This window comes from Merops nubicus, unplaced genomic scaffold (genome assembly GCF_000691845.1).
Source record: "Merops nubicus isolate BGI_N331 unplaced genomic scaffold, ASM69184v1 scaffold1704, whole genome shotgun sequence".
In the NCBI taxonomy this organism is placed as follows: Eukaryota; Metazoa; Chordata; class Aves; order Coraciiformes; family Meropidae; genus Merops; species Merops nubicus.
In genome coordinates this window covers 72,766-85,828 of record NW_008602138.1, presented here as the reverse complement: position 1 = coordinate 85,828, position 13,063 = coordinate 72,766, and the positions used below count along the sequence as shown (strand labels likewise).

The 13,063-nt window shown below is 47.0% G+C and overlaps 1 protein-coding gene across 1 annotated transcript in view; it reads right to left on the bottom strand.

Moving 5' to 3' along the window:
- Nucleotides 1–9,175: 9,175 nt before the first annotated feature.
- The window catches only part of KLHL35 (kelch-like family member 35), a 6,454-nt gene continuing 2,566 nt past the window's right edge, over nucleotides 9,176–13,063 (bottom strand). Inside the window, exons 2-6 of the mRNA XM_008938226.1 lie at nucleotides 12,658–12,842; nucleotides 11,732–11,850; nucleotides 11,063–11,251; nucleotides 10,426–10,614; nucleotides 9,176–9,364 (exon numbers count right to left, since the gene is read on the bottom strand). Of these exons, the coding sequence (XP_008936474.1) occupies nucleotides 9,176–9,364; nucleotides 10,426–10,614; nucleotides 11,063–11,251; nucleotides 11,732–11,850; nucleotides 12,658–12,842 (871 nt within the window). The remainder of the gene's footprint in view (nucleotides 9,365–10,425; nucleotides 10,615–11,062; nucleotides 11,252–11,731; nucleotides 11,851–12,657; nucleotides 12,843–13,063) is intronic.

Sequence of the window (13,063 nt, the reverse complement as noted above, 5' to 3'; positions counted from 1 at the left end):
AGCAATAGATAAAATTCATCATTTCCAAACCAAAATGGCTGTAAGCCATCTAAATTGTGTTCAGTTGTTAAAGGGACAAACCTACCTACGACATTTTAAAACCAGCACAAAGATTTGAGAAATATTGGTTAATATAACTATATTATTGTTATGAAAGATAAGGGTAAAGGGAAATTGCTGTTGCTTTTGATTACACTTTATGTTAAAGGTACATTTTTAATGGATAAATAAGATGCTAAGAAGAGGTTAGGCAAGGCAAACTTAAGCAGTCCAACTTCAGAGGTGGATAAAGGTGGAGAAGGAATTTTAAAATGCCACACCAGAGTATGAGACTACTTTTTTATACCAGCCTGGGTCCAGGCTCCAGTGACTGTCCCACAGCTTTAGGCAGTCAACTGCTGAAGCTAAATTATCACCCTATCTGGTATTCACTCATTGTGTCTTCAGAGAAGAGAGAAAAGTGCCACCAGAAGATAATCCAGATCTCTCTGTTCACCATGAGATTTTAACACTAGTATCTCTACGAAGTGGCTTGTCAGGTGGGGAGACTGGTATCCAGCCCACATCTCTGTTTCTTACCTGAGTCCTTGGACAAGTTCCTACAGCCTTTATTCCTTAGGCTGGAGAAATACTTCAGGGCACCCAACAGCTTTGCAGAGCTGAGTCTTCATGTATCTCTTGTGTTTCCAATGTCCTCTCTAACTGGGGTATTTCCCCATATCACAAGCGTATTAAAAGTCCCAGAGTCACCATCCCTGGAGGTATTTAAAAGATGTGTAGGTGTGGTGCTGAGGGACATGGTTTATACCTGGCAATAATGAGTTAATGGTTGGACATGATGATCTTAAAGATCTTTTCCAACCTAAAAAATTCTATTATTCTAAAAGGAGTGAAGCATATTTTAACAGTGGAAGCCACATGTGGTGAGCTAGGCAGACCTGCTCAGTTACTGAAGCCACCACTGCTCAACTCCTATATACCTTTCTTGTGCTCTCTCACCAAGATCTAGCTCCATTTTGCTCCACAGCCTGGATTTTCCCCTCCTCTTCAGCCTCTGCATCCAGATCTTGCCACTCCTTTGAGCATCCCTGCCCCATACAGAGGACAGAGCTGCCTGAGTAGCTCACATGGGTGGAATCACAGAATGTTTTAAGTTGGAAGGAACCTTTGAAAGTCATCTAGTCCAACTCCCCTGCAGTGAGCAAGGACTCCTACAACTACATCAGGTTGCTCAGAGTCCCATACAAACTGACCTGGAATATATCTGGGGTTGGGGCTTCTACCACCTCTCTGGGCCACTCTCATTACAAAAAAAAATTCCTTGTGTCTAGTCAGAATCTCCTCTCTTTTAGCTTAAAACCCTCACCCCTCCTCGAGGGATGCAGCTCCTCCATGCAGAACAGCCCCTGCTTCCTGCTGCCAGTGGGGCTCGCTGCACACAGAGGCTTTCAGTCCCTTTTGGGGTCTGGGCAGCATGTTGAAAACAGGCTCAGTCACCAGAGCAGTGAGGACAAAGGCTGCTGGCCACAGCCCAGGCGTGCCTCTGAATCCCCTTTCTGCAGAGATTAATGGGAGCTGAGGAGGGAGACCCTGCACAGACTGTCAATGCCCAGCGTCCTGCCAAGCCCAGGCTGGCTGGGGGCCCAGCCAACCTTCCCATGCAGAGCACTGGGGTACACTTGGCTGGTTCTTGGGACAAGAACTTTCCTTAGAGTCATGTGTGGTAACCCCTGCCCACCTGTGTGTGCTGTCCCTGGGGACAACCTCAACTCCAGCCAGCCCTTTTTCAGCTAGCAGTGTTTTGTGGTGAGTTGGTCACGTTAAGGTTGCTCAGGTGCAGATTTCCAATGCCCTGGGGCTGGGTGAGTGTTGACATCTCAGTCTAGAGTCATCACAACTGGCTGATGTCAAATGATTTTACATTAGGAAAAAGCTCTTTAGATGTTAGGAAAAAGTTCTTCAATATGAGGGTGATAGACCACTGGAAGAGGTTGCCCAGACAAGTGCTGGAAGCTCCATCCCTGAAGACATTCAAGATCAGGCTGGATGAAGCTCTGAGTAGCTTGACCTAGTTGGAGACGTCCCTGCTTTTGGCGGGTGGGTTGGACTAGATGACCTTTGGAGGTCCCTTCCAGACCAGACATTCTATGATTTTATGAACTTTACATACTTTATATCTCAGTTTCTCTGGAATGGTGTGGTGGGGCAATGCTTGCTCCAAGTCCAATATCTGCTTGAACAAGGTGTCTTCTTCATGCTCTCTCCTATCACCTGTGCTCCCAGATCATGTGGATTCATTTTTGGGTGACTTTCCGGCAATATTTGTGCTTTGTGCATCAACTAATTGTGCTGTAAAAAAGCACCAAAGTCCTCACCTTCCCTTCAGAGGAAGCTGCCTTCTTTTCTGTTTCATTTTTCAGGTACAGATTCTGAGCTCTTCCTAGACCATTGAGATTGTTAAATCCTAGAATGGTTTGGGTTGGAAAGGACCTCAAAGACCGTCTAGTTCCAACCTCCCTGGTGTTGGCAGGGATACCTCCCACTAGACCAGGTTGCTCAAAGCCTCATCCAGCCTGGTCTTGAACACATCTAGTGATGGAGCATCCACAACTTCTCTGGGCAGCCTGTTCCAGTGTCTCACCACTCTCACAGTGAAGAACTTCTTCCTAATTTCTCATCTAAACCTACACTTTTCCAGTTTGAAGCCATTACTACATGTCCTATTACTACAAACCCTTGTAAAAAGTCCCTTCCTCTCTTTTTTTCTTTAGATCCCTTCAGAAAATGGAAAGCCACAAGAAGGTCTCTCTCTCTGGAGCCTTCTCTTCTCCAGGCTGAAGAACACAAGCTCTCTCAGCCTGGCCGCACAGCAGAGGGGTTTTTCAGCATTTTTCATTCTTGTTAACCCAAGACACATATGAACAGTGAATAGAGCATCAAAACTTCTGGAGGATCTGAGCTTTTGGTGCAATTCTCTGCCTTTCAAGTTAGCAAGTACTTAGTTCAACTTGAAATACTTAGGACTTTTAGGTCACCCAGTTTTGTCAGCTGTTTGCATGCCTGGAAATATTTTTTTCTCCTCTACTTTGCAATAATTCTCCATCTGTCCTCTGACATTTTGTGGCCACAGGGTGAGACACCGTATATAGATAAAACATCAGCTGCTGCTCAGTATTGAGTCTCAGGACTTGGGAAGCCTCTCTTTGGAGAGGAAAATTCTAAATTCTAAGAATACTAAATGTGAGATGAAGCAGTTGAGAACCAAAACATGGAGCCAAGATCTGGACATACCCTGTTCTTGTCTATAAACAACCCAGCACTTGCACCCATGAAGAGCTGCAGTCTGTGTATGAGTCCTAAAAGCAAGATTTAATCCTTATCACTATAAACTGGCAAATATCTTGTTCCACATGAAATGAGACTTCAAAGCTGGGTACTGGGTCTGCATGACCCTGCTGGTCCTACCAGTATTTGCATTTAATAGGACATAAATCTGGTCACACCAGCCTTGCAATAAATCTGGACGGTGTTTCTTCCTCCCCTTCCTTCTTACAGGGGTATTTAAAACTAGAGAGACAGCCACAGAAACTGCTGTTATCTCTGCCCACCAGTCCCCAGCTGGCTATTGTGACTCCTAATCTGAGTTAATCAGCACTACCCCATCCTTTCAGATGGGACTTGCATCCCTGCTCACTGCTCTCCTGCCCCACGGTGCTATCAACTCCTGCCAGCTGGATGACTAAACGCAAAGACAGCTTCAACATCTCCAGGGACTTGGGCATGGTGATGCCCTGCCACGTTCATGCTGGGGAGGTGTATTTTTCAGCTCTGTGTATTAAAACCAGCAATTAATATAGAAGCAAATAAGCTGGATTCATTAGAGACAGCACATGCATCGGGCCTGAAAGGGTCAGGCAAGAAGAAACAAGAGTAGGTAAAAAAGCCCAGGCCAGAGGGGTGTCATGGGGCAAGTGATACATCTCTGGAGGCCAACCCTGTATGTCACAAGACAAAAACAGAGAAGGAAGGTTTGAGCTTAGGAGAGGTGAAAGGGCAGCACAGGGGTGAAAGGATGAAATAGTTTCTACAACCAGTGATAGTGTCACAGGTAGACGGCAAACCAACAGCAGTCTTAAAGGTGGTCCCTGCCGGGATCTGTGAAGTCAGTGGTGGGCTTAGCTCAACCTTAGTTCATGTCAAAACAGAGGGGAGCTGTTGTCATGTCCCGTGAGTAAGCTTTGAGTAAGCCTCCTGTTAGAAAGCTTTGCCTGAATGCAGCTTTGCTTTAGCAGAGAGCGTTGGGTGATGAAAAATGCTCCCTGAGATGCCCACTATGAAGTACTGGTGGCTCTCACCTCCTGCCAAAGCACAGACTAGTGGCCTCTCCATGACGCCACAGCAGACCAGAGCTGGAGGTAGCTGGTTTCGCTCCATGCCACAGCAAGCTCAAACCTTTTGAGACAAGTGCTTCATTTATCACAGTTCTGAAGAGTGTGATAATTTGGGTAGAACTAAAACATCTCCTTCAGAAATGCATCTGGTCTTCATGTAAAGCACTTGCAGGGTAGGAGAGAGGCTTCCTCCTAAAGGAAGCCTTTTACACCTGAAGGTTAGGTAGCTACATCAAAGTAGTCATCAAGGTCTCTCTCAAGTCTACTAAGAGTCAGAGGCAGCTCCAGTGCGTTACTCATCTTGCTCCAAGAGACCATCTAAGGCAAGGGATTTGATTCACATTCAAGATCAGGCTGGATGAAGCTTTGAGTAGCTTGATCTAGTTGAAGATGTCCCTGCTTATTGAGGGGGGGTTGGACTAGATGACCTTTGGAGGACCCCTCCAGCCCAGACATTCTATGATTCTAGGATTCAATCCTTAGAAGGGCCTCATTCCCTAGTGACTTCGGAGAAGGCTTTATTTTCTATCTTTGAGACTTTCTGGTGGGTGGAAGCTGAAGCTTATGAACCTCAGCTCAGGTATATAAACCTTTCTGTGGATTTACATGACTTATTGGGTTTGCTTGCTGGGGAACTGAAAGACCCAGTGGTGTCTGTCAAGATACCTACATGACACTCGGAGCATCAAGACTTGGTATCAAAAGTGTCTGTACCTTCTGTCTGTTAAATATCACAGACTGAGCATAAGCCTTAACCCACTTCTGAATAATTTTGATGGCTCTGCTCTGCTCCTCAGGATCTTTAGAGGCTCCATGAAGTAGATATGCTCCCATAGTCCGTTCTCCATGGCAATGATAGCAGTGACCCAGTGCAGCCCTCATCCTTCTGCTCGCAGATCCCAGAATCACATCTCTACTAACAGTGTCAGACTGGAAACTATTTCAGCTACTTCTCCACTCTAGCTACCAAATCCCTCTCTGGACATTGCCTCACAGGACTCTTCTCTAGCTCTGGGTGGCATTTATTCCCTGTCCATTTACAACACATCTCATTTGCCTTCATGAAAAAGGCTTTTTATTTTTAACTAGGTAGCAGAGGCCACCAAGAAGTTCAGCTTGCTTTCCACAGCACCCTGTTTTCCCTCTGGCTTCTATCTAAAAATACAAATATACCCAAATTAATCTAAGTGCTGAGGCAGGCAGCAGGAAAGCCAAAAGGATGGAGGAGGAGGAAGTGATTGACAGTTGTGGTTTGGGAGTGCAAAAAGAGGCGTTTATTTTGTTTTTAAAAGCTTAAATACATAAAGTTGAAACTACCACACATGCTTTGCAGATGATCATTACTTTCTTCTACATCTTTTGCTACACAGAGCTCCTGCAGCAAGTCTATGCCTTACTGTGAGCAGAGCAAGGAGGTGCTTCACGTGTGGCTTGAGAGAAGTCTCAGAAAATGAAGCAGATTCGTGGGGCAGACAGTTCTATGCTTTGTGTTCTTCTGCCACACCAAGGAAGAGAAGGATAAGCCAATACTGCTTTTCATCTTCTTTGGAAATGCTCTTTCCATCACGCCAAAATACAAGTAAATGTTTCCCCATCCTTAGGTGAGTTTGGATTATCCAAGCACCTTCTCTACACTGACTTGGCCATGAGCCCCTATCATAGTTAAGATACCATCCCCTGCAGACAGAGAGCAGTACCTTGAACTGCCTGCTTGCTCAGACTGAGAATTCAGGTATCCCCGACAAAGGCTGGGGCGCATCAGGGATGGTGCTCTCAAAGCTCCTCTGATGCTTCATCAACAATATGTTCAGAATGCCATGAAGCAATATGCACAAAAAAATCCCTGCAGCAAAAGCATTTAGGACACAAGCTGAATATTTGTTTCTAAATAAGACCAAGTTCCTTCCCTAACCCTCCCCCACATGCCCACAGGTCACAACCCTTACAAAATACAAATACATTTCAGTGGTTACAATGAGAATGAGGACCAAGAACGAGGTAAACATTTTAGTAACTATGCCACAACTTCCACCACCATGTTACATCTATTGCAACACACCACACATCTCAAAAGCACATGGGAAAGCTGCTGAGAATACCTTGTACACTTTCAAATGAGCAGAAGCTTACTTCTACGGGAATAAGGTATAGAGCACAGCAAGAGACTCCCAAGAGGCATTAGGAAAATCAGGAAAGACTGGAAAGAGAAGTTGTAAGTGCCACTGGAAAACTCCTCCTTTTTCCTATCAAGGCTATTGCTATGTCTAAATATTGGGGGTTGGACTAGATGACCTTTAAAGGTCTGTCCCAACCCAAAGCCCACTATGATTTGATATATTACTATGCTCTTTTCAACAACAAGAGCACAAAGATCTGCCAGCAGCCAAACAAGGTACGTCTGTGTTCACAGCCCTGTGCTATATACATGAGGCAAGGCAGAAATGTAGCATAAGGACCATCCTCAGCTGAGCAGACTTTGCTCAATGCATGCCCTTGCAAGCTCTGGGTGTGCTCATTCCCTTGAAAACACTGCTGGTGTTCCAAAAGTGCAGACCAAGAGGAGGAACATGCTAATGGGACAGTCTGAGGAGAACTAAGAACCTCCTAGGCCATATGAATCATGGAGCAAGGTGGAGATACCAGTTCCCAAGCCACACACTTTGAAGGGGTGCCCGTACCAAAGTGATGAGTTGCTTAAGGCACAGGGGAACAGTGAGAGAGGCAAAACTGGGGAGGAGCAATTGACTGTGACCAGTGGTCCTCAGGAAATCAAGCTATAGGAGGATAAGGATCTCTCTGGCCCTGGTGGCTATCACAGCATGGGTTGATATGCTCTCTTTCGTGCCATTTTAACTAACTGAAGGGAAAGTGACAGTTTCTCCTGAAATCTCCACTCCCACTAAGGACCCAACTGTGGATGTAATTTGGTTGCAAGTAAAACTGCCTTTTACCAGTGTGATTTCCTTTTCTCTCTTCATGGGAATAACCTATATCAGCATCAAAACTCCTTTATATTGCTTAAAGGACACACTGTGCTGCTCACTCTGTGAAGAAAGATCTAACCCACATGCACAAGGCAGTCTGGGGCCATGAACGTCCAAATAGTGCACTTTGATGAACAAAACCACTATGATAGCCCTGAGATTTTCCAGACGTGACCGTGAGGAGCATAAGGTATATTTCATGCAATGGAACACCTTGGTCATTGCTTGGGTAGTGGAAGAGCACACATTTCCTATAGAGAAGAGATCAGTGTGCCCCAGTTACAGCCAGTTTTGGTTCTTCAGCAGGGATTTCTTTTGTCCCTGTTTTACACGTAAGCCTGATATCATCACAAAGAAGAGGTGAACTTCTCAGAGCTGACAGAAAACAGAAATGCTGAAGAGGACCATATGAAAAACAGCTGTAGGGGGGGAAGCAGGCAAAACCAGGAGGTTTAGAACAATTAAAAGGCCCTGAAAAGGGGAGCATCTGGGCCAGTGGACATCATAACTTCTACTTCAGGAAGAACTCATCATTGGGGTGAGGAAAGAAGGTGCAGAGAAAACAGCAGCCAGCCAGCAGCTTACTGTAGAGGGGTGCACCCTGCAATATACAAGCAATGTGAGTTTTTAAGAGGCTCCACTCTACATTTGGCAGCAGCCAAGTTCCTAATTGAACAACATGAACATTTACATGGAGCCATCAGAAATTACCAGTTCCAGTCATGGACTCAAGACACTGACACCAAAAGTTATGGCTATTCTACCAAATCAAATGTGCTCAGGATCATTTCTAGACCTGAGACCAACTGGCTTGAAGCAGGGCTGTGTAATCCAATGCTTGCCCTCCAGATAAGCTGCACATTCAGGCTCCCAAGGACTATGTATCAAATCTGTTAAATATTGGATTTATTTTAATTCTTGCTAGTTACTCCAAAGCCAAAATGAGCCAGATGTGATTCTATAGCTACCGTGCTTCAGGTCTTCATGCTTAACTCCTACACATTAATAGTCCCTCTACCACCACTCTTTGAAAAAGGAACCCTTGGCTACACAATTCACTTGTCCTTTGAACAACAAAGGACAGCAGATCGACCAGAAAAACATGTGTGAAAAGATAGAGCACTCTGTGCTTTAGGGGAATAGACCCATATACAGCATGTGCAGAATGGACTCAGAGCCTGAACTATTTAAACAGGCTTTAGAGGATTTAGTAGAGAACTTTTCTTGGGGTATCAGCTCTGAAGTTTCAATCTCAGCTCTCCTTTGTAAAAGGACTAACTGTTCATGGGCGTTATTGACCACTTAGGTCACCACTGAGGTTTGACACGGGGTTCTGCAGAGCTGAATGCACAAATATCTGATGGCTTTAGCTAAAGGATTGGATCCTGTAACTGTAATTGTTACTGAGATGGTCTTGGGTGTCCGAGAGCAGGAAACACGTGTCCTTGCAGAACAGTGAGCCACTGTTGCCAGCATAACAGCAACTGTGATCTACAGCCAGGAAAACCTCAGTAAAGGTCAAATTCAGGAGTTCCAGGAGCTGCTTGAATCTTGCTGTGGCAAGGTCTGTGATGCAGCTTCACACAGCCCAGCACCTTTTCATGCTCTCACCTCAACCAGCATCAAAGCCACTGGCCTCACCAGGCTGGCAGAAACAAAGCAAGGGCTGGCTGGAGGACACCATCTTCTATGGCTTGTGTTGTCCTTCCACGTGCAAAGATGAGATGCTCGTCCACGGGCTGGGTGGCCACTGTGGAGGGGAGGCTCTGGGTGGGAGGTGGAGCAGCTGGAGCCCCGTGGTCATCTGCTGAGGCGCTGCAGGATGGTGACGCAGCCGTGGTAGCTGGTGCAACGCTGCAGCGGCGGCTGCTGCTCCACGGTCCCCGTCAGCGGGTCGAAGGTGAACGCTTTGTCTGTGCCTTCCCCGTTCTCGTCTCGGCCCCCCAGGATGTAAATCTTCCCCCCGCACACTGTCAGCCCACAGCTCTCCTGGAAAGCAGAAGGAAAGCCCAAGAGCTAAAGAGCAAGCCTCCAGCTTCAGGCAATGGGGCTAAGCAGAGGGTTGAGTCATTGCAACGAGCTCAACTCTCACCTGCCCAGCAGAAGGAAGGAAAAGTAGGTAAGATAAGTGATGTCTGGCTCTTGGGGTGCTGCAGTCTTACTGTTTCAGTAAGTTTAGGCTCCTGAAATGCCTCAAGCAAGCCACAGGACTTTTCTGGCAGTCCTCCGGACTCACAAACACACCAAGAGCCCAGAGACCCACCCAGCACCTCACGGTGAAAGCCACTTGTAAGGTGCACTGACCTATGTATTTTAATTCAGGTCAGGATGAGATGTGTCCCATCGTTCCTCTTCATTGTGCCAAAGCTCCCATTGCAGTACGGCTTTGGAGTGCAAAACCATAAAGAAGAAATGGCCTCAAGTTACCCCAGGGGAGGTTTTGATTGGATATTAGGAAGAATTTCTTCACTGGGAGAGTGGTGAGGCACTGGAACGGGCTGCCCAGGGAGGGGGTGGAGTCACCACCCCTGGAGGGGTTCAAACAATGCTTAGATGTATCACTTGAGGCTATGGTCTAGTGGTTAGGGAAACGCTGGGAGGAAGGTTGGACCCGATGAGCCTAGAGGTCCTTTCCAACCATAGTGATTCTATGATGACAGTAAAACAAGATACACAACCACCACCAGTCCATGTTCAGTCCACAGACCAGGTTAGAGCCAGTGTAATGCTCACCCTGGAACAGTGTGGAGAAGAGGTCCTCAGCACCAATGGTTTCACCCTACAGATCCACTCCACTGGCATTAATAGCTAGTGTAGACCCAGCCCCAGAAAAAAAAAATGGGTTTGCTGTGGGAAGAACCTCCTCCAAGTAGTATGGACACTGATGGCAGGAATATGTGTTTGAGTTGCTCTGCAAAGGTCATGATCACATGCTCAGAGCCAAACTCACAATGTGTTTTCCTTGCCTTCAATCTCAGCAAAGCACACGTGGTTCTTATTCTAGAGAGAAGGGGAAGGCTCAGAGCTTCTTTCCTAAACCTCTTCCTTACCAGAGGCCCAGGGAGGGTGGCCACTTCTCGCCAGCTGTCTTTCCTTGGATCGTAGCTGAAGATTTTACTGAGGAGTCCACCTACAACATAAATGATGTTGTCCAAGCAGACAGCACTGATACACCTCTGGTAAAAAGGGGTGGGAGACAAGAGCGTCCACTTGTTGTCCTCTGGATCGTAGCACTGGACCTGGGAGAGGAAACACAGCTGTGGGAACATAAATTTACTACATCTCCCTGCTTGGATGAAGCTGCTATTCACTAGAAATTAAAGTATGTGGGAACAGCAACATGGGAGGCAGCTTCAACACTCAGAGACCAGGTGCAGTGAGCAAAGGGATGAGGGGTTCTACCATTCCCTCTTGCATTCTGGTCTTCCAGACAAACTTCAACCCCCCTGGGTGGCTGTCCTTGACCCAGACAGTGAATGGTTAAGTGTTCAGAGCTGAGAAGCACTGATGGCTCTTCCTGCAGCTCAGGAGACCAGAAGCATCATGTCTGGCTTCCAGAGGTCTCCTCCAGGCATTAGTCTTCAAGAAAAGGCACCTTTGTAGCTTGAGGACAACCTCATTTCCCTCCACGTTCCCTGGCAAACCTTTTGTTTAGGTCTCTGCCCACTCTTGACGGCCCAGCGATACCTTGTCAGTATTAGAGGTGTCATCCACAGCACCGCCCAGCACGTAGAGCTTGTTCAAGCAGGAGACCACGGCTGCTGAGCTCACGGCTTGAGGCAGCGGGGCCAAGGTTGACCAGCTGTTGGAGAAGGTGTCATAGCACTCCACGCTGGACAGCCGGTAAAAACCATCAAAGCCTCCCACAGCATAGATCTGCCACAAAAGGAGCAAAGCAAGCTGATTAGAACCTCCTGGACTCACCTAATGAGCTATGCTGTCGTGGCATACGGAAGGACTTGGCCAGAAGGACAGACATCAAGCCACAGTAAAACCTCAGGGCTGGACTAGATGACCTTTAAAGGACCATTCTAATTCAAACCATTCTGTGATTCTACAGAACTCCCTCCACTGCACAGCATCCACCCAAAGTTTTAACACAGCTGCCTGCACAATTCTTGCACCATCCCATGGTAGATCTTACTGCTGCAACTTCTTTTGTGGTACTTGAAGTGATAACACATACCCCACTAAATTCACAATGCCTTGGTTATGTCCTAGTTGTTCTCCCCTCAAAAACACCTGTAAATGACCCAGAAGACAAACACACTGACAGTTTCTCATTGTACTGGGCAGCAGGAAAATTGAGAGACAGTTCCCCACGTGGCTTCTTCCAAAATTCAGGCTGTTGCTTACCTTGCCCTGAAGAGTCGCCATTTTGTGCCTCCATCGGCCTTTCTGCAGACAAGCAACCTTGATCCAGACGTTCAGCTGGGAGCTCAGCACCCAAACATCATTGCTGCTGATGTGTCCTCCTGGAAAACAGAGGGGTGGAGGGCTGGTGTGATCATAGAATCACAGAATGTCTGGGCTGGAAGGGACATCCAAAGGTCATCTAAGACAACCCCTCATTGCAAGCAGGGATATCTCCAACTAGGTCAAGCTACTCAGAGCCTCATCCAGCCTGATCTTGAATGTCCCCAGGGATGGAGCCTCCAGCACTTGTCTGGGCAACCTATTCCAGTGGTCTGTCACTCTCAGATTGAAGAACTTTTTCCCAATGTCTAACCTAAATCTACCCTCTTCTAGCTGAAGGGCAGTGCCATCACCTTGCTACACCACAACATTCCATGATTCCTCCTTGCAATGGAGCAACTTAGGCCAGAAGATGGTTATGGTGTTGTGGTTATGTCAGCTCAGCTTCCCAAGGGAGATACAGTCTGGACTTCAAGGCACTTGTAATACTGCTCCTTGTCCTGTATAGGACTCATCTGATAGGTATTACATTTTAAGGGAGGCACAGGCAGGAGACTCTGATGTTTTAGGAAACCCTTTCTGACACCAAAACCAGCTTGTTCCACAGCTGAACACTTTTGACAGATGCCCAACAGGAGGGAAAAGTGGTTTAGTACAGCCATCCTCCCCCTGAAAGGTGAAATTGTTCCTTGGGACAGCAAAATCCAAACCACCTAAGGATAAAATTCACTGAGAAGTGACTTTTTGCCAAAGCTGGGGTGCATGAGAATGAGCCCTAGTGAATAGACCTGAGGAGTGGCCAACCAAGCAGAGCTCGTGCTGTTCTTTGCAAACAAGAAGGGACCATCTGGTCCAAGGTACCTCACCTGATATGTACACATCATTCTTCAGCGTGCAGGCAGCAAACTCTGACTTGGTGTAGCCAGGCACGCTGGAGAGGGCTGTCCACTGCCTGCTTTTTGGGTGGTAGAGGTCCGTGAAGGGCAGCTTCAGGAGGCCTTTCTTATCACAGCCCCCAATGACGATGATGACTTCTGCCAGCTCCATGAACCTAGACCATGAAAGGCATGGGTAAGTCCTCAGGCCTGGCTACTCCTTTCCATCACCCCTCCCATCCTGTCTAGGACATTGGCAGCACAGTCCTGTAGATAGGGCAAGGTCCAATCCTGCATCAGCTACTGGTTTTCTGGGCAAATCTTTTCACCCCTGCATCTTCCCCTTTGTTGTCACAATCAAATCAAAGCCACCTCCCAGCTTGGCTGGGAAGGGGTC